This window comes from Macrotis lagotis, chromosome 1 (genome assembly GCF_037893015.1).
Source record: "Macrotis lagotis isolate mMagLag1 chromosome 1, bilby.v1.9.chrom.fasta, whole genome shotgun sequence".
In the NCBI taxonomy this organism is placed as follows: Eukaryota; Metazoa; Chordata; class Mammalia; order Peramelemorphia; family Peramelidae; genus Macrotis; species Macrotis lagotis.
Window position 1 is genome coordinate 913208577 of NC_133658.1, and position 26595 is coordinate 913235171.

The 26595-nt window shown below is 37.0% G+C and overlaps 1 protein-coding gene across 1 annotated transcript in view; it reads left to right on the top strand.

The window, feature by feature from the left end:
• Nucleotides 1-399: 399 nt before the first annotated feature.
• Nucleotides 400-26595, top strand: part of LOC141509761 (uncharacterized) — a 36837-nt gene continuing 10641 nt past the window's right edge. Inside the window, exons 1-9 of the mRNA XM_074219531.1 lie at nt 400-597; nt 20689-20784; nt 21474-21569; nt 22123-22224; nt 23005-23100; nt 23775-23870; nt 24559-24654; nt 25352-25447; nt 26118-26213. Of these exons, the coding sequence (XP_074075632.1) occupies nt 564-597; nt 20689-20784; nt 21474-21569; nt 22123-22224; nt 23005-23100; nt 23775-23870; nt 24559-24654; nt 25352-25447; nt 26118-26213 (808 nt within the window). The 5' untranslated portion in view covers nt 400-563. The remainder of the gene's footprint in view (nt 598-20688; nt 20785-21473; nt 21570-22122; nt 22225-23004; nt 23101-23774; nt 23871-24558; nt 24655-25351; nt 25448-26117; nt 26214-26595) is intronic.

Consider the following 26595-nt stretch of genomic DNA (forward strand, 5'->3'; position numbering starts at 1 on the left):
CTCATACAGTTTTGGACCTTCTATTTATTTTCAACTGTCTTTATCATTGACCTTTCACAAGTCCTTTTCAGATATTTGCTGGGGTTTCTGTGAGAAAGGTGGGCTTCTCTTTGTTGCACTTCCTCCTTCATAGGGTAAGTCTGTCTGGATTGAGTAGAGTCAAATGATTTTATTAGAGGTGATTATCAAGAGTTAAGAGCATATGAGTACAAGAGATATGACTTGCCTCAGGTCTGCTTGGGAACCAAAATGTATTCTTGCCACTGAATGATGAATAAAACTACTTTCAGTATAAATACAAGCCAGAAGAGATTTTTGGCACACAGTATGCATTTTTGAGATATTTGATTAGGAATATTGAGAGTCCTGAATGTTGTGAGAACCCTTCCTTCCAAATCAGACTAACTGTTTTCCCCAAGGATGTCTTTATAGGAGATCATTTCTGAACAGGATTGTGTCGGATGTTTTAGGAAACATTGACTTTCAAGGATGTGGCAGTGGACTTCACCAGGGAAGAGTGGGGGTACCTGGACCCTGCTCAGAGGGACTTATACAAAGAAGTGATGCTGGACAATTATAGCAACCTGGTCTCCCTGGGTAAGGATAACTCTGTGATTCAGAATTCCACCCCCCTGCCCTGATCCCCAGGGTTTGGGGGAGATGTGTCTGTGTGTACACACACACGTCAGTCTTCAGTGACTCAACTTCTAGAGTCCTGATGTTTCTGAGATACTCTGCTCACTCTGTGGTCTGTGGAATCTAAGCATCTGTTTCATATAAACAGTGACATGGATTCCTAAATCTCCTAAAAAGCATCAAGGAAAAGGATGCTTCTGTTTGTTGTTCCCTGGCGAAAGAATTTTGGTTCATACTGCTAGAAACTGGCTGCTTCACGGAACATCTGTCTCAGGATTTTCCCACTCAGGACATCCCCTTCCCTACTCTTCCACCAACTTCAAGTATTTTCCCCAAAATGATGAAAATAGAAAACTGAAGTTGAGAATAAGATTTCCTGCCCCTGATGTTATAAGGATCCAAGGAGACCATATTTGTAAAGAGCTGGCCACATATTTCCTGTAGAATTGCTCTTTCCCTCTCCTCCCTCTCTCAGATTGGGTCCAGTGAGCACATTGTCTTTGAAGACTGCTCTCCACCCCTTCACAGGCATTGACCATTTATTTCATGATGGCTAGGGGACGAGGAGCACATTTTTAAAAAAAAATTCATTTTTCTAACTACCTGTAAAGATAGTTTCCATCAATCATTTTTTGTAAAGTTTTTCTTTCTTCCATCCTCCCATCTCCTGACAGAAAGTAATCTAATATAGGTTTAACCATGTAGAATTATGTTAAGCATATCTCCATATTAATCAATCAAAGAAAAATCATAACAAAAGGAAAAATAATCAGAGGGAAAAATGATAAAACATAACATTTTAAAAATTGAAAACAGTAAGCTTTAGTCTGCATTCAGACTCCATAGTTCCTTCTCTGTAGTGAATGTTATTTCTCTCACAAGTCATTTAGAATTATCTTTGATCACTGTACTTCTGAGATGAACAAGTTTCTCAGTTGCTCATCATACAACATTACTTTTGATGTGTACAATTTTCATATGGATCTGCCTATTTCACTCAGATGTTTGTGTAAGTCTTTCGAGGCTTTTCTGAAGTCCAGCCTCTCACTTCTTACAGAACAGTACACCATCCGATTCATATGCCACCGTTTATCCAGTCATTTTCCAGTTGGTGGGCTTCCCTTCAATTTGCAATTTTTTTTACCACTACAAAAAAAAGTTGTTTTGAATATTTTTGTTTTTACCCTTTCTTATCTCTTTGGCAGCTAGATGGCACAATGGATAGAGAACTGAATTGAAGTCAGGACCTGAGTTTGAATCCAGCCTCAGATACTTGACACTGGCTGTGTGACCTTGGGCAAGTCACTTAACTCTGATTGCTTCACAGTTCAGGGCTATCTGCATATCTGGACACTGGACCCAGATGGCTCTGGAGGAGAAAGTGAGGCTAGTGATTTAGCACAGTGCTCCCTTTACTCAAATCCAATTCCTGTGCTTATCATGACATTACTGATGTCATGATCTTCTTTAAGAATGAAGGACGGAGGGACAGCTAGGTGGCGTAGTGGATAAAGCACTGGCCCTGGAGTCAGGAGTACCTGGGCTCAAATCCTGTCTCAGACACTTAATAATTACCTAGCTGTGTGGCCTTGGGCAAGCCACTTAACCCCGTTTGCCTTACAAAAACCTAAAAAAAAAAAAAAGAATGAAGGACAGGGCAGCTAGGTGGCACAGTGGATAGAGCACTGGCCCTAGAGTCAGGAGGACCTGAGTTCAAATGTGTCCTTAGACACTTAATAATTATCTAGCTATGTGACCTTGGGCAAGTCACTTAGCCCCATTGCCTTAAGTAAATTAAAAAAAAAAAGGACAAACATCATCTCTTTGGGATATAGGCCTAGGAGTGGTATTGCTGGATCAAAGGGTGTGTCCAGTTTTAATGTCCTTTGAACAGTTTCAAATTGTTATTCAGAATGGTTGGATCAGTTTACAACTCTACTGACAATATGTTAGTGTTTTCCCACAAACCTTTCCCACATTGATCATTTTCCTTGTCTATCTTATTTACCATTCTGATATTTGTGAGGCATTTTAATTTGCATTTCTCTAATCAGTCATGATTTTTTCCAGATATTTTTTACTTTATTTTTATTTTTCCCAGTCACTTGTAAAAACAAATTTTAACATTCATTTTAAAAACATTGAGTTCTGAATTCTTGTTCTTCTTTCCACTCTACTCTCCTTCAGTGAGAAAGCAAATTATTTGAAATAGTTAAAAATGTCATGCAAGGGGACAGCTAAGTGGCTCATTTAATAGAGCACTGGCCCTGGAGTCAGGAGGTCCTGAGTTCAAATGTGACCTCAGACACTTACTAATTACCTACCTATGTGACCTTGGACAAATCACTTAATCCCATTGCCTTGCAAAAACCTAAAAAAAAAGTCATGCAAAACCTTACCATGATGCTCATATATAACCCCTTGCCCCCCAGAAAGAGAAACCTTAAGAAAAATAAAGTAAAAAGTATGCTTTGATTTGTATTCAGACACTGTCAGCTCTGTCTTTGGGCATGGATAGTTTTCTTTATCATAAATTCTTCAGAGTTGTCTTGGGCCACAGCATTGCTAAGAAAAGGTAAGTCACAGCTGATCTTCCTCCACTATTGCTGTTACTTTGTATATAGTATATTTCCCATTGTATCTGTTCACATAAATCTTTCCATGTAATATTGAGAGTATCCTGTTTATCATTTCTCATAACAGAATAGCATTCCATTATAATCACATATCACAATTTATTCAACCATTCCCCAAATGATGAGCATTTCCTCAATTTCTAGTTCCTTTCGACCAGAAAAAAGTTACTATAACTATCCTTATACATATAGGATCTTTTTCTTCGTGTCTTTCATCTCTTCCTAAATATATTCCTGGTAATGATACTGCTAGGTCAAAGAGTAAGCATACCTTTTAGGCATAGTTCCAAATTGTTCTACAGAATTATTGAATCATTTCACAACTCCTCCAGCAGTGCATTAGTGCTATATTTTTCCTACATCTCTTCCAACATTTGACATTTTCTCTTTCTGTCCTATTAGCCAGTCCGATAGGTGTAAAGTAGTACCTTAGAATTTTTCTAATTTGCATTTTTCTGATCAATAGTGAGTTAGGACATTTTAAACAATATGGCCATGGCCATTGAGAATCTCATCTAAAAACTGTTTGTATCTTTTGATCATTTATGAATTGGGAAATGGCTCTTATTTTTTATAAATAAATTTCATAAATAAATTCATAAATTCTTTGTTTTGAGAAATGAGGTCTTCATCATTGTTTCAATATTTTTTTCCCACAGTTACTATTGCTAACTGTATTTCTCCTCCATCCTATTCCTCCCCCCCCTTTTATTCTATTTTTCTCTTTTGTATCATCCTGTCCCACCTCTTTTCCCATAGTCTTCCCTCCCTTCTATCATCTCTCCCATCCTTTTTCCCCATCCCCTTCCCCTTCTACTTTCCTCTAGGGTAAAATGGATTTCTATATCCAATTGAGTGAGTATGTTATTCTCTCTAAATCAAGTTGGAAGAGAGTAAGGCTCACTCACTCCCCCTCAGTCCTCCCTTCCACTCCACTGCAAAAGTTTTCCCTTGATCTTTTATGGGAAATAAGTTACCCCATTCCACCACCCCTTTTACTTTTCTCCCAATATATTTCTCTCTCAGCCCTTAACTTCATCTTTTTAATATATTATCCATTCATATTCAATTCCCTTCTATTTCTTATCTATATATACTCCTTTTAACTGCACTAATAAATGAGAAAGTCAAGTTCATTTTGATTTACCTTTCCTGTTTACCCTTTTATGCTTCACTTGAGTCATATTTGAAGATCAAATTTTCTATTCAGATCTGATATTTTCAATAGGAAAATTTGAAAGTCCCCAATTTTATTGAATGTTCATCTTTTCCCCTGAAAGAGTATGCTCAATTTTGCTCAGTAGTTGATTCTTGATTGTAATCCAGCTTCTTCCACCACTTGGAATATCATATTCCAAGCCCTATAATCCCTTAATGTAGAATCTGATAAATCTTGTATTAGCTTGACTTTGACTCCATTATAATTGAATTGTTTTTTACTGGCTGCTTGCAATATTTTCTCCCTGACCTGCACCTCTAACATTTGACCAAAATATTCCTGGCAGTTTTCATTTGGGGATCTCTTTCAGAAGGCAATTAGTGGATTCTTTAAATATTTATTTTGGCCTTTGCTTCTAGACTCTCAGATCATTCTGAGGTCAGATTGAACTCCCAACCTCTTGACTCCCAAATCAGTGCTTTATCCACTATATCACCTAGGTGCCCTTGACAGTTGACACTAGCTGTGTGGCCTTAGGCAACTCACTTAATCCTGATTGCCTCACATCCAGGACCATCTTCAGTTATCCTGATTCATAAATGGCCACTGGATCCAGATGACTCTTGAGTGGAATGTGAGACTAGTCTCTTAACATGGCACTCACTAAAATCCAATTAATGTACTTTTCATGACATCATTTCCTTGATGTCATGGTCTTCAAGAACAAAGGACACACATCAACATTGTTATCGTTATCAGAACAGTATTCCTTGATAATTTCTTGAAAGATGATGTCTTGGCTCTTTTTTTTTAATCATGACTTCCAGGTAGTATGATAATTTAAAATGATCTCTATGGATCTATTTTCCAGGTCAGTTGTTTTTCCAATGAGACATTTCACGTATTCTTCTAGCTTTTATTCTTTTGGTTTTGCTCTATTGTTTCATGATTTCTTACAAAGTTATCAGCTTCCCTTTGCTTTTTTATATATCTCCTTTTCCATTTTGTCAATTCTGCATTTTAAGGCCTTCTTTTATTCATTAACTTTTTTGGACTTCTTTTTTTATTTGGCTCAGGCACATTTTAAGATATTTTCTTCAGTATTTTCATGATTTTCCCACATCACTCTGATTTCTCTTCCCAATTTTCCTGTATCTACCTTACTTGATTTTCACAATCCTTTTTGAGCTCTTATGTGGCCTGAAACTAATTCATATTTTTCTTGAAGGCTTTGGATGTAGAAGTTTTGATTTTGTTATTTTCTTCTGAGTGTGTATTTTGAGCTTTCATATGACCATAGTAACTGTCTATGATCAGATTTTTTTCTTCTGTTGCTTAATAATTTTCTCAGCCTATGACTTGATTTAAACACTTTGTAAGGTTCTGCTTCTGGAGGGCACACTGACCCAGGCTTTGGAGGATTTTTTGGTAGCTGTTTTCAGAGATACTTCTAGGGACCAGAAAGTTTTCAATCCTTCCAAGGTCTTATGCTCTAAGGAGAGGTTTTGACTCCTCTCCTGGCCTGTGCTCTGGTACTCCTCTTCTTCCTGGGACTCTGACCCAGAGCAGAGTATGGACAAAGCAATAGAGTCCTGCCTCAGGGATAACAAAGGAGACTCTTGTAATCTCTTTCTGATCCCCTTACTGTCTGTGGACCAACAGCCCTGGAAGCAGCTGCTTCTGCTGATTCAGTGGCTACCAAGGACCACTTCTGATTTGCAGGGGATTGGGTCTGCACTGCTGATGGTTGAACTGGATTGTGTTCCACTCTTACCCTGTATTGGAAGACTTTTCCTGCTCCCCTTGCAACTTGTCCTTGCCAGTGTCTAGGCTGAGAGGTCTGAAAATCACTACCACTGCCACTGACCCAGTCTCCTTGCTTCTTGCTCTTGGATTGCTGGGGCTAGTTCTCTCTGGCCCAACCTGAGCTGCACCTTGCTCCTCTTTCACTCTGGTGCAACAGACCCCGATGTTCCAAGTTGTCTTGGGCTGGAAAAATTGTTTCCACACATCCTTTTAGTGAGTTTTGCTTCTCTAGAATTTGTTTAGAGTAGTTATTTAAAAGTATTTGAAATAGTTTGGGGAAAGTTCTGGTGAGTCCCTACCTTCTCTTTATCATCTTCACCAGTAATGATCTTAGAGCATTTTTTATGTGACTATAGATAACTTTTATTTCTTCACCTGAGAATTGCCTATTCATATACTTTAAATTTGACTCTCTTGTCTCTCTGTATTTCAGAAATGGACTTTGTCAGAAATACTAGCAGTGGGGGGGCAGTTAGGTGGTACAGTGGATAGAGCACTGGTCCTGGAGTCAGGAGGGCCTGAGTTCAAATCCAGTCTCAGATAATAATAATAATAATAATAATAATATAATAATAATAATAATAATAATCATAGCAGCAGCTGTGTGACCTTGGGCAAGTTACTTAACCCCATTGCCTTAAGTAAATAAAAGTTAACAAGAAAACTCACTATTATTAAAAAAAAAAGAAACGCTAGCAATAAAAATTGTTTCCCAACTTCCTGCATTCCTTTGAGTCTTGGTTGCATTGATTATATTTGTGCAAAAACTGTTTGAAAATAATATAATCAAAATTATTCATTTTGCATTTTTTAATGTTCTCTATCTCTTTGTGGGTCATAAACTCCTCCCCTTTCCATAGATCTACAGATAATCTATTCCTTGTTCTCCTAACTTGCTTAAGGTATCCCTGTTTTAGGTCTAAGTCCTGTACCTATTTTTCACCTTATTTTTGCATAGGTTGTGAGATGTTGGTCTATGCCTAGTTTCTACTATAGTATCTTCCAGTTGTTCTAGCAGTTTTTGTTATGGTGAGTTTTTAATCCCAGAAACTGGAGTTTTGACGTTTATCAAGCAGTATATCATTTTAGTCATTTACTGCTATTATGTCTTTTGTATCTAATCTATATGACTGATCAAGTGCTCTATTTCTTAACCAATACCAAACAGTTTTGATGACTGATGCTTTATAATATAATTATGGATATGGTAAGGCTAGACCACTGCCACCTTCCTTTGAATATTTTATTAATTCCCTTGATATTCTTTTTTTCTTAATTGATATTTTATTTTTCCAATTATGTTATGAAAGTTTGTAAATATTCATACACTTGCATATTTTATAAGTTACTTATTTTTCTATTACCTTCCTTTTCTACTCCCTTCCTTTCAGTGGTGAATAGTCTAGTAAAAGCTCCACATGTTCATTTTTGTTTAACATGTTTATATATTAGTAATTTTGTGTATGAGGAATTAGGATGAAGGGTAAAGAAAGAAAATCATGGGATAGGGAGGAAAAACATAAGAGAAGTTTTAAAAATGTGAATATTGTATTCATTCAGATTCTGTGATTGGTTTTTGTTGTTGTTTTGTTCCCCCTCTGGATGTGGATGTTGCTGTTCATAACAGGTCTCCCAGAAGTGTCCTAACTCTCTGGACTGCTGAGAGGAGCTGCATATATCAGAGCTGATCAACTCACAGTGTTGTGTTATATGTACAATGATTTCTTGGCCCTATTCCCTTCACTCAGCATTAGTTTATGTAATTCTTTCCAGGTTTCTCTAAAGTCCAGCCTTTCATGTACTCTATAGTATTCCATAACTTCTGGGGTAACTATTTCCCAGTTGATAAGTATCTCCTCAATTTTCAATTCTTTGCCACTACAAAAAGAACTGCTATGAATATTTTGGAGCATTTGGGACTTTTTTCCCATTTTTTAATGCATTCTTTTGGATATAGGCCTAATGTTGGTATTACTGAATCAAAGGGCATGATCAATTTTATTGCTCTTTGGCTAGTTTCATACTGTTCTCCACAATGGCTATATTAGTTCCCAACTCCATAAATAATGCATTAATGTCTCAATCTTCTCATAACTTCTCCAACATAAATCATTTTTCCTTTTAGTCATCTTAGTCTGATAGGTGTGAGGTGAAACCTCATAGTTATTTTAATTTGCATTTCTCTAATCACTAATGATTTGGATCATTTTTTCATATAATATATAGCTTTTATTTTTTTGTTTGAAAACTGCCTGTTCATATCCTTTGACCATTTTTCAATTCAGGAATGACTTGTAACCTTATAAATTTGATTCAGTTCTCTATATATTTTAGAAATGCAACCTTTATCAGAACCCCTAGCTGTGAAAATCGTTTCCTACTTTTCTGTATTCCTTCTAATCTTGACTGCATCGGTTTTATTAGTGCAAAAACTTTTCAATTTAATTTAATCAAAATCTTCCATTTCGGGGCGGCTAGGTGGCATAGTGGATAAAGCAACGGCCCTGGAGTCAGGAGTACCTGGGTTCAAATCCGGTCTCAGACACTTAATTACCTAGCTGTGTGGCCTTGGGTAAGCTACTTAACCCCGTTTGCCTTGCAAAAACCTAAAAAAAAAATCTTCCATTTCGATTTATAATGTACTCTATTTCTTGTTTGGTCATAAATTCCTCCCCTTTCCTTAGATCCAACAGATAAGAGTATTTCTTGATCTAGTAACTGATCTATGGTATCACCATTTATGTCTAAATTCTGAAACATTTTGACCTTGTTTTAGTATAGGGTGTGAGATGCCTAGTTTGTGCCATATTATTTTCCAGTTTTCCCAGAAGTTCTTATCCCAGAAGCTAATGTCTTTGGGTTTGTCAAACAATGCGTCATTATAACCATTTACTGTTATCTTTTGTACCTATTCTAATCCATTGGTCTATTGCTCTATTTCTTAACAAGTATCAGTCAGTTTTGATGACTGTCACTTTAAAGTATAGTTTTAAATCTGGTACAGCTAGACCACCTTCCTCTGCATGTTTTTCATCAATTTCCTTGATGTTCTTGCTCTTTTGTTGCTCCATATGAATTTTGTTACTATTTTTTCTAAGTCAATAAAATAATTTTTTGGTAGTTTGATTGGCATGTCAGTGAATAAGTAATTTAACTTAGGTAGAATTGTCATTATTACATTAGCTTGCCCTACACACGATTGCCATTTGTTCAGTTATTTATATCTGACTTTATTTGTGTGAAGTGTTTTATAATTGTTTTCATATAGGTTCTTAGTTTATCATGACACATATCCCAAGCGTTTTATATTGCCTATAGGTACTTTAAATGGTATTTCTCTTTTTATCTATTGCTGCTATGTTTTGATGGTAATATGTAGAAATACTTAAGATTTCTGTAGGTTAATTTTATATTCTTCAACTTGACTAAATGTGCTAATTGTTTCAAATAGTTTTTAGTTGTTATTTGCAAAGAGTGAGAGTTTTATTTCTTTATTGCCTATTCTAATTCCTTTAATTTCTTTTCTTTCTCTAATAACAATATTAAATAATAGTAGTGATAATGGGCATCCTTGTTTCACTCCTGATCTTATTGGGAAAGATTCTAGCTTAATCACATTATGTATAATATTTGCTGATGGTTTTAGATAGATACTGCTTATCATCTTAAGGAAAACTTTTATTACTGTGCTCTCTAATGTTTTTAATAGGAGTGGGAGTATTTTGTCAAAAGTTTTTTCAGCATTTATTGGAATTACCTTATGATTTTTGTTAGCTTTGTTATTGATATAGTCAATTTCCTGATAATATTTCTAATATTGAATCAACTCTGTATTCCTGGTCTAAATCATAGCTAATCCTAGTAACAACTTGTTATAATCACTTTGCTAATATTTTATAAAAAAATTTTGCTTTGGGTAGCTAGGTGGTGCAATGGATAGAGCACCAACCCTGGAATCAGGAAGACCTGAGTTCAAATTCAGTCTCAGACACATAAAAATTACTGAGCTGCATGACCTTGGGCGAGTCACTTAACCCCATTGCCTTAAATAAAAAATTTAAAAAAATTTTTGCATTAATATTAATAATAGGGAAATAGATCTAAAATTTTCTTTCTCTTTTTTTGTCTCTTCCTGGCTTAGGTATCAGCACTATATTGATATAAAATTTGGTAGAACTCTTTCTTCACCTATTTTTTAAAAATAGTTTATATAGAATTGAAATAATATATGTTTGGTAGAATTCACTTGTGAACTATTTGACTCTGGAAACTTTCTTAGGGACTTCATTAATGGCTTTTTTCAATTTTTTTTCTGAAATCAGATTATTTAAGTATTTAATTTCCTCTTCTGTTAATGTGGACAATTAATATTTTTGTAAATATTCATCCATTTCATTTTGATTGTCATATTCATTCACTTACAATTGGGCAAAATAATTCTGAATTATTACTTTAATTTCCTCCTAATTGATAGTGAATTTAACACTTCATTTTTGATACTAGTAATTTGGTTTTCTTTTTTAAAATTATCTTAAACAAAGGCTTATCTACTTTAATGATTTTTCCCATAAAATAAACTCAGTTTTATTTATTTACTTCAATAGTTTTCTCTCAGTTTTATTAATCTATTGGATTTTCAGAATTTCTAATTTGGTATTTGACAATTTTTAATTTGCTTTTTAGCTAATTTTTTAAATTCCTTACCTAATTTATTGATCTCTTTATTTTATTCATGTTTTCATTTAGAGATATAAAATTATCCCTAATAGTTGTTTTGGCTGTATCCCACAAGTTTTGGTATGTTGTCTCATTAGTATCATTGTCTTTGATGAAATTATTGATTATTCCTATGATTTGTTGTTTGATTCACTCATTCTTTAAAGTTAGGATATTTAATTTCCAATTAATTTTAGTGCATCTTCCCATAAACTTTTCATTACATGTAATTTTCATTGCATCATAATCTGAAAATGATGCATTTCATATTTCTGCTCTTTAGCATTTGAGTATGAGGTTTTTATGCCCTAATACATGATCAGTTTTTGAGTAGGTGCCGTGTACCACAGAGAAAAATGTATATTCCTTTCTATCCCCAGTCAGTTTTCCCCAGAAGTTTATCATATCTAACTTTCTATTCACCTCCATAGCTTTCTTCATGTTTATTTTGTGGTTAAATTTATCTAATTCTGAGAGGGAGATTGAAGTTCTCAATTCGGTATAGTTTTACTGCCTATATCTTCCTAATTAACTCATTTAGCTTCTTCTCTAAGAGTGTGAATGCTATACCACTTGGTGTATATGTGTTTAGTATTGATTTTACTTTAATGTATTTGGTGCCTTTTGGGAAGATATAGTGTCCTTCTTTACCCCTTTTAATGAGATCTATTTTTACTTTTGCTTTATTGAGATAAGAAATGCTGCCCCTGCTTTTTTCACTTGAGCTAAAGCATAATATATTCTGTTCTAATCTTTTACCTTTACTCTGTGCTTCAAATGTGTTTCTTGTAAATAATATATTGTAGGATTCTGGTTTTTAATCCACTTCTGTTTTATGGGAGAGGTCATCACATTCAAATTCATAGTTATAATTTATTATAATAATTATTATAATAATCCTTATTACCCTCCATCCTATCTCCTTATCATTTGTATTTTTCTTTCCACTCCCTTCCACTCCTCTCCTCTACCCTCCCCTCCCCACCACTGTTTTCCTTTGCTGTCTCCCTCAATCAGCTCTGTATCTATCAGTTCCCCCCACTTTCTTTTCTTCTTCTTTTTTGTTGCCTTTAAGGAGTTTATACTTTATTATTTATATTATATGAATGGACTACTAAATAATTTTAATTTTTACTACACATACTTTCCTATAGATTTAGGGAGGTTTTTTTTTTCCTTGGGTCAAATGATGAGAACAAAATGATTTGCCTTTTTTGGACTGTCACCATAGCTAAAACAACCAGTTTCTTTGATTACTAATTAGTTTAAATTCAAATTTTCTTTGAATATCAATTCTGCTACTTACTAGTTATGTTCTTCATTGCCTGACTCTCAGCCTGTTTTCTTTCTCATCTGTAACCTGAGCCAATTTGACTAGTTAATCTGTACAATCCCCTCCAGCTCTGAATTCTTTTTTTTCTCTGGTTGAGCATACTTTTGAAAGGCCAGACAAATTGAATTAAATAATGCCATGTGAACAATATTAAAAGAAGTTTTTTTAATGTCCTCCAAGAAATTCTTAATATTTTTTCCTACCCTGGTCCCTTTCCCAGTTCATTTTTAAAACTGAGTTCTGAATTCTCTCCCTTCTTCCCATCCAATTTCTTCTCATTCAGAAAGCAAGTAATTTGATTTAGGTTAAAAGTGTGTAATCTAGTAAAACATAAACATGATAGTCATGTTGTGAAAGTAAACATATCCTCTCAAGAGCCTCTGCCCAAAAGAAATCTTAAGGAAAATAGAGTCAAAAAAGTATACTTCAATCTGTATTCAGATACCATTCAGTTCTGTCTTTGGGGATGAATAGTATTGTTTATTCTATGTCCTTCAGAGTTGAATTGGATTACAGTATTGTTGAAAAAAGGTAAGTCATTCACAGTTGATCATCCTACAAGGGCAGTTGGGTGGTGCAGTGGATAAAGCACTGACCTTGGAGTCAAGAGGACAGGAGTTCGAATTCGACCATGGGGCCAAGAGGAGTCTTACTAGCTGAGTGACCTTGGGCAAGTTACTTAACCCTGATTGCCTCACATCTAGGACCATCTCCAGTCATCCTGATCCATATCTGGCCACTGGACCCAGATGGCTCTGAAGGAGAAAGTAAGGTTGGTAACTTAGCACAGCCCACCCCCATTCAAATCCAATTCATGTGCTTGTCATGGCATCACCTCCCTGATGTCATGGTCTCCTTCAAAAATGAAGTACAAAATGTTAATATTCCTATGCTATTGCTGTTACTTTGTATATAATACATTTTTTAGGGGGTGGGATTTGCAAGGCAATGGGGTTAAGTGACTTCCCCAAGGTCACACAGCTAGGTAATTATTAAGAGTCTGAAATGAGTGGCGGCTAGGTGGTGCAGTGGATAGAATACCAACCCTGGAGTCAGGAGGACCTGAGTTCAAATCCGGCCTCAGACACGTAATAATTACCTAGCCGTGTGACCTTCGGCAAACCATTTAACCCCACTGCCTTGCAAAAAAAAAACTAAAAAAAAAGAGTCTGAGATGGGATTTGAACTCAAATCCTCCTGACTCCAGGGCCAATCCTCTATCCATTGCTCCACCTACCTGCCCCTATATTACATTTTCCATTGGATCTGCTCCTATAAATTTTCTAGGTTTACAGAGAGTATCCTGTTCATCGTTTCTTATAACAGAATAGCATTCCATCATAATCATATACTATATTGTTCAGCCATTCCCCAAGTCATGGACAGTGTCTCAATTTCCTGTACTTTACCACCCGAAAAGAGCATCTATAAATAACCTTATACATACAAAGGTTTTCTTTTTTTCCTGTTTTTCATGTCTTCTAGGTCAAAGGGTAGGCATGGTTTTATAGCTTCAATCACTCCAACATTTGTCAATTTCTCTCTGTTCTATTATCCAATCCAAGGTATAAGGTAGTACCTTAGAATTGTTTTAATTTGCATTTTTCCAATCAATAGTGAGTTAGTTTTAAAAATTTTTAATAATTTTAAAAAATATGGTCATAAATAAAGTATTGATAACCTCATCTGAAAATTGTACATATCTTTTTTTTTTTAGATTTTTTTTTTTTAAGGCAATGGGGTTAAGTGCCTTGCCCAAGGCCACACGGCTAGGTAATTATTAAGTGTCTGAGGTCGGATTTGAACCCAGGTATTCCTGACTCCAAGGCTGGTGCTCTGTTCACTGCACCACCTAGCCGCCCCTTGTACATATCTTTTTAATCATTAATGAACTGGAAATGGCTCTTATTTTTAATAAATTTGATAGCTCTTTCTGTTTGAGAAAGTCTTTATCTGAGAAACTTATTTCAATATTTTCCCCACAGTTACTGTTACTAACTGTATTTCCATCCATTCCATTCCCCCCCACCCTTGTTTATTCTATTTTCTCTTCTTTCTCTCCTGTCTCACCTCAGAAGTGTTTTGCTTTTGACTACTCTGTCCCAAATCTTTCCTCTTTCTATCATTTTCCCCCTCCCTTTTCCTATCTCCTCCCCCTCTTACTTTCTTCCAGTGTAAGATAGATTTCTATACCCAATTGAGTATGCATGTTATTCCCTCTCTGAATCAAATTTCAATGAGAGCAAGTCTCACTCACACCCCCTCACCTTCTTTTTCTTCTACTCCACAGCAAAACCTTTTTCTTGCCTTAACTTACCCTTTTCTTTTAACTTTCTCCCAGTATATTCCTCTCTCAACCCTTAATTCCATTTTAGAAATATATTATCCCTTCATATTCAACTTCTCCCTGTGCCTTGTCTATATATATGCTCCTTCTAATTGCACTAAGTAATGAGAAAGTACAGGTGAGTTATCAGTATCATCTCCCATGTAGGAATATAAGCAGTTTAACATTGTTAAGTCATTTTGATTTACTTTTCCTGTTTTTTTTTATGCTTCATTTGAGTCTCATATTTGATGATCAAATTGTCTATTCAAACCTGGTCTTTTCCTATTTCATGGAATGTCCTTCTTTTCCCCTGAAAAAGTATGTCCACTTTTGCTGAGTAGTTGATTCTTTTTTTTAATCCAGGCTTTTGTTGCCTTCTGGAATATCATATTCCAAGTCCTATGAGCCTTGGTGTTGAATCTGCTAAAATTTGTGTTATTCTGGCTGTGCCTCCATGGTAATTGAATTATTTCTTTTTTAACTGTGATATTTTCTTCTTGACCTGGAGCTCTGAAACTTGGCTATAATCCTGAGTTTTCATTTTGGGATCTCTTTCAGGAGGTAATTGGTAAATTCTTTCAATATCTATTTTAGCCTTTGCTTCTAGACTATCAGGGTAGTATTCCTTGATAATTTCTTGAAAGATGAAGTCTGGGCTCTTTTTTTGATCATTGTTTTCAGGTAGTACAATAATTTTTAAATTATCTCTCCTGGATCTATTTTCCAGTTGTTTATCCAATAAGATTTCATATTATAGTTTTTCATTCTTTTGGTTTTGCTTTATTGTTTCATGATTTCTTACAAATTCATCATCTTTCCTTTGCTCGATTCTATATTTTAAGAATTTTTTTCTTCAGTGAGCTTTTGTATCACCTTTTCTATTTGGCCAATTCTGTTTTTTAAGTAATTCTACTCACTGGCTGTTTGGATTTCTTTTTCCATTTGCCCGAGTCTGATTTTTAAGATATTATTTTCTTCAGTCTGTGTGTGTGTGTGTGTGTGTGTGTGTGTGTGTGTTTTCACTAAGCTGCTGACTGAGTTTTCATGATTTTTCTGCATCACGCTGATTTCTCTTCCCTCTATCTTCCTTACTTGATTTTTAAAATGCTTTTTGAGCTCTTCCTTGGCCTGAGACCAATTCATATTTTTCTTGAAGGCTTTAGATGCAGAAGTTTTGACTTTATTTTCTTCTGAGTGTGTGTTTTGATCTTCCATATGATCATAGTAACTATGGTCAGATTTTTTTTCTTCTGTTTGCTCATTTTCTCACCCTATAACTTGATTTAAACTCTTTGTTAAGGCTCTGTTTCCAGGGTAGAGGGTACACTGTCCCAAGCTTCCATGTTTTTTTTGCAGCTCTTTTCAGGGATACTTTAAGAGACCTGCAAACTTTCAATTCTTCCAAGACTTTATGATCTAAGGAGAAGTTTTGACTTCTCTTCTGGCCTGTGTGTGACCACAAGGACTCCTTTCTGCTCTAGAACTGTGAGGAGGGTCTCTGCTCCACTATGGAAGCAAGCTCTTCTCCTCTTCTTCTTGGAACTATGACCAAGATCAGAATATAGACAAAGCATCAGTCCTGCCTCAGGGATAGCAAAGAGACCCTTGTAATCTCCTTCTGATCCCCTGACCATCTTGGACCAAGAACTCTGGAAGCAGCTGCTTCTGCTGATTCAGTGGCTCCCAAGGACTGCTCCTGGTCTGCTGGGGTCAGGTCTGACTGGTGAGACCTAGAGTAAGAGTTCCACTTTTACCCTCCTGTGGCAGTCTTTTCCTGCTCCCCTTGCAACTTGTCCTTGCCAGTTTCTGGGCTGAGAGGTCTGAAAACTGCTGCCACTGCCATTGACCCAGCCTCCTTCTTGCTCTTGGATTGCTGGGGTCAGTTCTCTCTGGCCCAGCCTGAGCTCCTCTTTCACTCTGGTGCATCAAATCCTTCCCACTGATCTTCCAAGTGGTCTTGGGATGAAAAAATTTTTTCACTCAGTCTTTCCTGGGGTTCTGCCATTTTAGAATTTATTTCGAGTTATTATTTAAAGGTATTTGGAGTGGTTTGGGGGAGGAATTTGGCAAGTTCTCTGCCTTTGCTCCACAATCTTGGCTCTCCTCCTCCCCCTTCTTTTCCCCTTTCCTCTTTTTTTTTCTCTCCTTTATTCCTTCCCTTCTATTAATCCAAGCTTCCCTTCTTCCCTTTTCCTTCCTAATTCCCTATAGGATAAAATAAACTTCTAAACCCAAATGAGTGAATATGTTATTCTGTCTTTTGAGCCAAAACCAAGTAAGATTCAAACGATTTTCACTCTTTCCCTTCTTTCTCTCTACTGTAGTAGGTCCTTTTATACTCTTCATGTGATGGAATCATTCCATTCTGCCTCCCCCTTCCATCTCAGTTCAATCCATTTTTAATTAATGTCTTTTTTTTTTTTGCATCATCCCATGAAAATCAACTAATATCCATACCCTCTAGGTATACTACCTCTAATAGAGATTACTATGAGTTATGTGTATCATCTTCCCAAGTAGGGTGGAACCAATTCAATCTTATTGAACAAGTCTTTTTCTTTTCCCCTGTTGTACTATTTTATGAATCTTTTGAGTATCATGTTTGACAATTAAATTTTCTGTTCAGTTTTGTTTTTTTAATCAGAAGAATTTGAGTCATGTATTTCATTAAATTTCCATCTTTTCCTCTAAAAGAGTATGTTTAATTTTGCTAGGTATTTGATTCTTGGTTGTCCTCCAAATTCCTCTGCCCTCTGGAATAATATATTCCAGGCCCTTTGATCCTTTAATGTTGATGTTACCAAATCCTGTGTAATAATTATTTTGACTCCTTGTTAATTGAATTGCTTCTTTTCCACTATCTGAAGGATTTTCTCCTTGATCTGATAATTCTGGAATTTGGCCACAATATTAAAAAGTGTTTTCATTTTGGAATTCCTTTTCTGAGGTGAACAATGGATTCTTTCAAACTGGTTCAGGGCAGTTTTATTGATTTCTTCTTTTTAATTGAAATTTTATTTTTCTATTTACATGCTATAAAAGTTTTTCACCCTTCATCCACATGCATATGTATATTATTAAGTTACATAATTTCCTTCCACCCTCTCTTCCCACCCCCATCCCCTCTGTGGCGAACATTCAGGTAAATATTGTACATATATATTTGTGTTTAAAATGTTTACAGAATGTCATTTTCAGCATGAGGATTAAGGGAAAAGAAAGAAAACCATGAAATAGGAAAGAAATACATAAGAGAAAATTTTTAAAAAGTGTATGTTGTGTTCATTCAGATTCTGTAAGAATTTTTTGGTTTTGTTTAGTTTTGTTTTTCTTCTCTGGATGGGGATAGCGTAGTTCATAATTGGTCTCCTAGGGTTGTCCTAGCTCTCTGAACTGCTGAGAGCAGCTACATCCATCAAGGTTGATCAACTCACAATGTTGTTGTTAATGTATACAATGATTTTTTGGTTCTCCTCCCTTCACTCAGCATCAGTTTCTATAATTCATTCCATGTTTCTCTAGAGTGACCATTCTTGGTTTTTAATAGAGTAATAGTACTCCATAACATTCCTATACCATAACTTGTTCAGCCATTCCCCAATTGATGGACACCCCTCAATTTCCAATTCTTTGTCACTACAAAAAGAGTTGCTATAAATATTTTTGGAACCTGTTGGACTTTTCCTATTTTTTTTTTATGATTTCTTTTTAATATAACCAAGTATTGGAATTACTGGGTTAAATTGCTCTCTGGACATAGTTCTGTGTTGCTCTCCAGAATGGTTGGATCAGTTCACAGCTCCACCAACAGTGCATTAATGACCCAATCCTCCCACAACCTCTCCAATATTTTCCCCTTTTGTCATTTTAGCCAATTTGATAGGTGTGAGGTGAAAGCTCATAGTTGTTTCAATTTGCATTTCTCTAATCAGTAATAATTTGGAGCATTCTTTCATATGACCATATATAGCTTTAATTTCTTCATTTGATAACTTCATGTACTTTGACTATTTATCTTGATGATTTCTTGAAAGATGTTGTCCCTATTCTTTTTTTAAACATGACTTTCAGGTAGTCCAATGATTCTTAAATTATCTCTTCTAGATGATTTCCCAGTTCAGTTTTTTCTAATGAGATTTTTTTACATTTTCTTCTATTTTTTTCTTTTCTTTTCTTTTTTAAATTTTACTTGACAGACTCTTGACTGATTCTTGATATCTCATGGAGTCATTAGCCTCCACTGGCTCAAGTTTTTTCTTCAAGAAAATATTTTTTTTCACTTAGCTTTTGCATCGTTTTCCATTTGATCAATTCTCTTTTTAAAGGTGCTGTTATCTTTTTGTGTTTGCCCAATTGAATTTTTAATGGATTTATTTTCTTCAGTCAATTTTTGTGCTTCTTTTTTAAGATGTTGAATTTCACTTGCATTTTTTTAGGTTTTTGCAAGGCAATGGGGTTAAGTGGCTTGTCCAAGGCCATACAGCTAGGTAATTATTAAGTGTCTGAGGCCAGATTTGAACTCAGGTACTCCAGGGCCGGTGCTCTATCCACTATGCCACCTAGCCACCCCTCACTTGCATTTCTTTCCCAATTTTTCCACTTGATTTTTAAAATCCTTTTTTGAGCTCTTTCAAGAAATTTTTTGGGGGCCAGAGACTAATTCATATTCCCTTCTCGTGCTTCACATTTAATACTTTTTCTGCCATTCTCTTCTGAGATGGTATTTTGTCTGTTCTTAGTTTCAAAGTTGTTTTCTTTAGTAATGACTTTTCTTACTCATTTTGGGTTCTTCTGTTCCAAACTCCTTGTATTGAGGAGGGGCCTGCTCATAGACCTTTTGCTTTGAGAATATTAGTGGCTTGTTCCAACCCAGTCATGCGGGCCGAACAGGTGTCTGGGATACTCGTGTTGGAGTTCTCCCAGTTGACCTGCTGAGTTGGGACCAGCTAGCCAGTTCTGCAACCCATCTATCCTGGTTTCAGCTCCCTGCCCTAGTCTTTGCTCCCTGGTCCTGGTCATGCTCCCATTCCACCCAAGATGCACTCTACTGGAAAATGCTCCCCTCTGTTTTTTTTGTGGGTTATGCCACTCCAAAATTTGTTTAGAGGCTTGATTAACATTGTTTCTGAGGGAAAATGGGAGAGCTTAAGGAAGTTCCTGGCTTCTCTCCACCATCTTGTGTAAGCACATTTTCTTTGGAGACTTTCTCTACTCTGTCACACATAATCAGTCAATGAGCACTGATGCCTAGGGGACAGCTTCTGTCTCAGGTGAAGGCTGGGATGTGTACAGAGTTCTTAAAGAGAAGGTGAAAGATTGCCTAGGAGAAGGACTTAGCTGCTGTGGGAAGGTACCCAGGCCTCCTAGCAAAGGGAGCCTTTAAGCTAAGCTGATGAAACCAAGGGTTCTAAGACATAGGACTGAGGAGGGGAGGGCATGATTCCAGGCATGGTTGATCAATCAGCAAGGATTTATTAGGTACGTGCTATGTACCAGATGCTGGACTAAGAACTGGGGGTACAAAAAGAGGCAAAAGACAGGCCCTGCTTTCGAAGAGCCTACAGTCTAATGGGGAAAACAGCAAGTAAATACATATGAACAGATAGTTCATAAGCAGGAGAAATAGGAAATAATTATCAGAAGGTTAGAATTAAGGGGAGTTGGAATGGGGGTTGGGGAGACAGAAAGTCAGTGCCTTGATATATGGCTAAAATACGGAGATAATATGACCAAGGTCCTTTCTATATATGGTCTGCTAGACCTCCTTAGAACCTTTGCCTTGACATGGAAAAGTAATAGTAGTCATGCTAGCAGACATTTTGGTGATATTCTAATTTTGAAAATGCTCTCTGTGTTCATAATCTAATTTCATCCTCACAACCGCCGTGTAATGTAAATTCTACAGGTACTTTCATCCTTATTTTCCAAGTAAGAAAACTGAGGCCTGGAGAGATTAAATGATTTGTAGGAAATCATATAGCTAAGAAGTGTTTGGTGGAATTTGAACCGAAGTCTCTCAGAAAAGGCTGTGATAACTGAACAAAGTATTTTTCATATCTCATCCCATGAACAGGGCTTCCAGAGTCTAAACCAGATGTGATATTCCAATTGGAAAGAGGAGAATCACCATTTATGTTGGAGTCAGAAGACTGCAGTGATATAGCTCCAGGTGAGTGAATGAAAAACAGGAAGCTGGGGATGAGAGCTGAGCTGTCCATTTGGGTGGGAGGCAGTCTCTATGTGGCATTGCATTAATCAATAAATGAATCAGCATTTATTAAGCACCTACTGTAGTAGAGATGCTGTGTTAAGAGCTGGGGATATGAAAAGAGGCAAAGGATAGTCCCTGCCCTCAAATAGCCCATATTCTAATGGAGAAGACATCATTTAAAAATGCATGAACAGCTAGGCTATATACAGGATAAATAAGAAATAATTAACAGAAGAAAGGTGCTAGAATTAAGATGTGTTGGAATGGGGGTGGGGGAGATGGAAAGGCAGTGTCTTGTTATATGACTAAAATACATAAATAATACCACCAAGGCCCTTTCTATATATGGCCTGTTTTTCCTTGACATGGAACAGTAATAGTAGTTATACCAGCAGACATTTTTGTAAAATTCAAGAATTGGAATGATCCCTTTGGTCCTCACAACCACCATGTAGGATAAATTCTTATTTTATAAATTTTATAAATCCTTATTTTCCAAGTAGGAAAGGAAACTGAGGCCTGGAGAGATTGTGTTTTGTAGGAAATACTATAGCTAAGAAGCACTTGGTGGAATTTGAACTGAGATCTCTCAGAAGAGGCTGAGATGATTGTTCAAAATGCTGTTTAACATCTCACTCCATGAACAGGTCCTTCAGAGACCAAACCAGATGTAATCCTCCAGTTGGAAACAGGAGAATCATCATGTATGTTGAAGACTAAAGACTACAGTGATATTGGTCCAGGTGAGGGAGTGAAAAATGGGAGGATGGGGGTCATTTGGGCAAGGGGCAGTCCCTGTGTGGCATTGCATCAATCAATTAGTCAGCATTTATTAAGCACTTACTGTGTGTGTATGTGCCAAATCTTGTTCTAGGCTCTCAGCATGCTAAAAAAAAGGCAAATGCCAATCCCTGTCCTCAAGGTACCCACACTCTAATGGAGGAGACAGCATTTAATCAAAAAAGTAAAGAGACAAGCCATAGTCAGGTTAAATAGGAATTGAGGAAAAAAGCATTAGAATTTAGAGGGGTTGGAATGGGAGGTAGGGGATAGAAAGTCATTGCCTTGATAATATGGTTAAAATACATAGATAATATGGCACTTTGTGAAATTCTAGAATTTGGAAAATGCTCTATATATTCATGATCCCCCTTGGTCTTCATGGCCACCCTGTAGGATAAGTTAAGATTTCTAGGAAATCATACAGTTAAGAAGTATTTGGTGGAATTTGAGTTGAGGTCTCTCAGAAGAGGCTGAGATAACTGTCCAAAGTACTTTTTTTGCATCTCACTCCAGAAATAGAGCCTCCAGAGTCCAAACCAGATGTGTTCTACCAATTAGAAAGAGGAGAATCACCGTGTATGCTGGAGACAGAAGACGGCAGTGATCCAGGTCGAGGTGAGTGAGTAAAAAACAGGAGGAGTGGGAATCAGAGCTGAGCTGTTCATTTAGGCAGGGTGCAGTCCCTGGGTGACAATGCATCAACCGATTAATATTTATTAAGCACTTACTGCTTGCCAGATGTTGTGGCAAGCTCTCAGGATACTAAAAAAAGGCAAAAGATAGTCTGCCCTCAAGAAACCCACCATAAAATGGGGATGACGCGATGACGGCATGTAAAGAAATGTGTTCATATAAATTATGTACGTGGTAAAATAGGAAGGGGGTGGAATGGGGTTGGGGAGTCAGAAAGTCAGTGTCTTGATAATAGTCCAACCAAGGTCCTTTCTATTTATGGCCTTCATTGTACACCTTTTCTTTGACATGAAAAAATAATAATAGTTCTGCCAACAGACATCTTTGTGAAATTCTAGAGTTTAGAAATTGGTCTAGGGTAAGTTCTATAGGTTCTTTTGTTCTAATTTTCCAAGTGAGGTCACTGTGGTCCAGAGAAATGAAGAAATGTTTAGGAAATCAAGTGTTTGGGGTCAGCTAAGTGGATAAAGCACAGGCCCTGGAGTCAGGAGGAGCTGAGTTCAAATCTGGCCTCAGACACTTAATAATTATCTAGCTGTGTGACCTTGGGCAAGCAACTCAACCCTGTTGCCTTACAAAACCAAAAAAAAAGAAAAAGAGTAAGGAGGAAATCAAGTGTTCAGTGGAATTAGAGCCAAGGTCTCTCAGAAAAAGCTGAGATAACAGTCCAAAGTACTTTTTTACATCTCACTCCATGAACAGAGCCTCCAGATATCAAACCAGATGTGTTCTTCCAGTTGGAAACAGGAGAACCACACTGTATATTAGAGACAGAGTATTGCAGTGATACTGGCCCAGGTGAGTGAGTGAAAAAAATAGCAGGAGGGGGGTTAGGGCTGAGCTATTTATTTGAACAGAGGGCAGTCCTTGTGTGATATTCAGTCAACATTTATTAAGCACATACAGTATTCCAGATGCTGTGCTAAGCTCTCAAGATCCTAAAAAAAGGCAAAAAGATAGTCTTCCTTCAAGGATCCCACACTCTAATGGAGAAGATAGCATTTAGGCATATTTGAAGAGACAGGCTAGGAAGGAAATAATTAATAGAGGGAAGGCACTAGGATTAAGAGAGGTTGGAATGGGGACGGAAAAGATAGAAAGTCAGTGACTTAATGCTTGGCTAAAGTATATAGATACTATGACCACCAGCCTGCCAGGCCTTCTTTGTACACTTTTTTCTTTAACATGGAAAAGTAATAATAGCTATGTTAACAAACACTTTGGTGAAATTCTAGTGGAGAGTGCTCTGTATGTTCGTGATCTCATTTGGTCCTCACTCCCACCCTGTAGGATAGGTTCTATAGATTCTTTTGTCCTAATTTTTCAAATGAGGAAACTGAGGCCAGAGAGATTAAGTCATTTGTGGGAAATCACATAACTAAGAAGTGTTTGGTGGAAGTAGAACTGAGGTCTCTCAGAAAAGTCTGAGATAATTGTCCAAAGTATTTTTTCACATCTCACTGCATGAACAGAGCCTTCAGAGTCCAAACCAGATGTGATCTTCCAGTTGGAAGCGGTAGAATCACCTTGTATATTGAAGACAGAAGACTACAGTGATATTGGCCCAGGTGAATGAGTGAGGATGATGGGGGTCAAAGCTGAGCTGTTCATTTGGGCACGGTGTGGCATTGCATCATTCTATCAGTCAACATTTAGTAAGCACCTATAGTATGCCAAATGCTGTGCTACACTCTCAAGATACTAAAAAAAGGCAAAAGACTGTCTACACTTTAATGGGGAAGAAAGCATTTAAACATCTCAGGATAAATAGAACAAGAAATAACTAACAGAGGGAAGGCAGGATAAATAAGAAATAACTAACAGAGGGAAGGCACTAGAATTAAGAGGGGTTGGAATAGGACTGAAGGAGATAGAAAGTCAGTAGCTGAAATGGCTGAAATACATAGATAATATGATCAAAATCCTTCCTATAAATGGCCTGCCAGACCTTCTTTGTGCACTTTTTCCTTGACATGGAAAAGTAATAGTAGTTATACTAATAGACACCTAGGTGAAATTTTAGATTTTGAAAAGTGCTCTTTGTGTTCATGATCCCAATTGGTCCTCACAACCATTCTGTTGGGTAAGTTCTTTAAGTACCTTTGGTCTAATTTTCCAAGTGAGGAAACAGAAATTAAGTGATTTATAGGAAATCATACAGCTAGGAAGTGTTAAGTGGAATGAGAGCCAAGGTCTCCCAGAAGAGACTGAGATAACTGTCCAAAGTACTTTTTTCACATCTCACTGAATGCACAGAGCCTACTGAGTCCAAACCAGACATGTTCTCCCCATTGGGAAGAGGAGAATCACCATGTATGTTGGAGACAGAATATTCAAGTGACACTGGCCCAGGTGAGTGAAAAATAGGAGGATGGTGGTCAGAGTTGAGCTATTCATTTGGACAGGGGGCAGTCCCTGTGGGGAATGCAACAATCAATCAGTCAACATTTAGTGAGCACCTATAGTATGCCAGATGCTATGATAATATCTTGAGATACTAAAAAAAGGCAAAAGGTAGTTTGCCCTCAAGGAGTCCACACTCTAAAGGGAAAGACAGCATTGAGACATATATGAAGAGACAGTCATAGGTAGCATAAATAGAAAATAATTAACTGAAGGAAGACACTAGAATTAAGAGGGGCTGGAATAAGGGAGTGGGGGAGAGAGAAATTCAGTGCCTTAAAATATGGGTAAAGTACTTAGATAATACAGCTAAGGTCCTTTCTCTATATGGCCTGCCAGGTGGTCTTTGTACCCTTTTTCTTTGACATGGAAAAGTAATAGTAGTCATGCTGAAATTTTGAAAGAGCTCTATGTTCATGATCCCATTTGGTCCTCACAATAACTCTAGAGGGTAAATTCTTTAGATACTTTTATCCTGATTTTGCAAGTGAGGAAACTGAGGTCCAGAGAGAACATAGGATTTGTAGGAAATCAAACAACTAAGAAGTGATTGGTGGAATTAGAGCCAAGGTCTCTCAGAAAAGACCAGGCTTGAATTCTGAGATCATAGTCCAAAGTACTTTTTGACATCCCACTCCATGAACAGAGCCTGCAGAGTCCAAACCAGATGTGATTTTCCGGTTGGAAACAGGAGAATCACCTTGTGTATTGGAGACAGAATATTGCAGTGATACTGGCCCAGGTGAGTGAGTGAAAAACAGGAGGATGGGGGTCAGAGTTGAGCTATTTATTTGGTGTGGAGCATTGCATCAGTCAGTCAACATTTAGTAAGCACCTTTGGTATGCCAGATGCTATGATAAGCTCTTGGAAAATTAAAAAAGGCCAAAGATAATTGCCCTCAAGGATCCCACAGTCTAGTGGGGAAGACAGCATCTAGACATATATGAAAAGACAGGCCATAAACAGGATAAAAAGGAAGAGGGAAGGCACCAGAATTAAGAGGGGTTGGAATGGGCTGGGGAGATAGACAGGCAGTGCCTTGATTTATGACCAGAGTACATAGATAATATGACCAAAGTCCTTTTCTATATATGGCCTGCCAGACCTTTTTGGTACACTTTTTTCCTCGACATGGAAAAATAATAGTAGTTATGCTAACAGACTCTTGAGTGAAATTCTAAAGTTTGGAAAATGTCCTGTGCTCATGATTCTAATTGGTTCTTCCCCATAGTAGTCTTTAGGTCCTTTTATCCTAAAATTTTCCAAATGAGGAACCTGAGACCCAGAGAGATTAAGGTATTTGTAGGAAATCATGTAGCTAAGAACATTTAGTGGAATTAGAGCAGAGGTCTCTCAGAAGAGACTGAGATAACTGTCCAAAGTACTTTTTCTCTTCTCATTGAATGAACAGAGCCTGCTGAGTCCAAACCTGACATGTTCTCCCATTTGGAAAGAGGAGAATCACCATGTATGTTGGAGACAGAATATTCAAATGATGCCAACCCAGGTGAGTGAGTGAAAAACAGGAGGATGGGAGTCAGAACTGAGCTATTCATTTGCTCGGGGCGGGGGGCGGGGGAAGTTCCTGTGAGGAATTACATTAATCAGTCAGCATTTAATAAACACCTACAGTATGCCCGATGCCATGATAAGCTCATGGGATACTAAAAAAAGGCAAAAAATAGTCTACCCTCAAGGAGCTCACACTCTAATGAAGAAGACGGCATTTAGACTTATAAGAAGAGACAGGTCATAGGCAGGCTAAAAAAGGAAATAACAGAGAAAAGGCGCTAGGATTAAGAGATGACGGAATGGGGGCGGAGGAAATAGAAAGGCAGTGTCTTGATATATGACTAAAGTTCACAGATAATACAAGGCCCTTTCTAAAT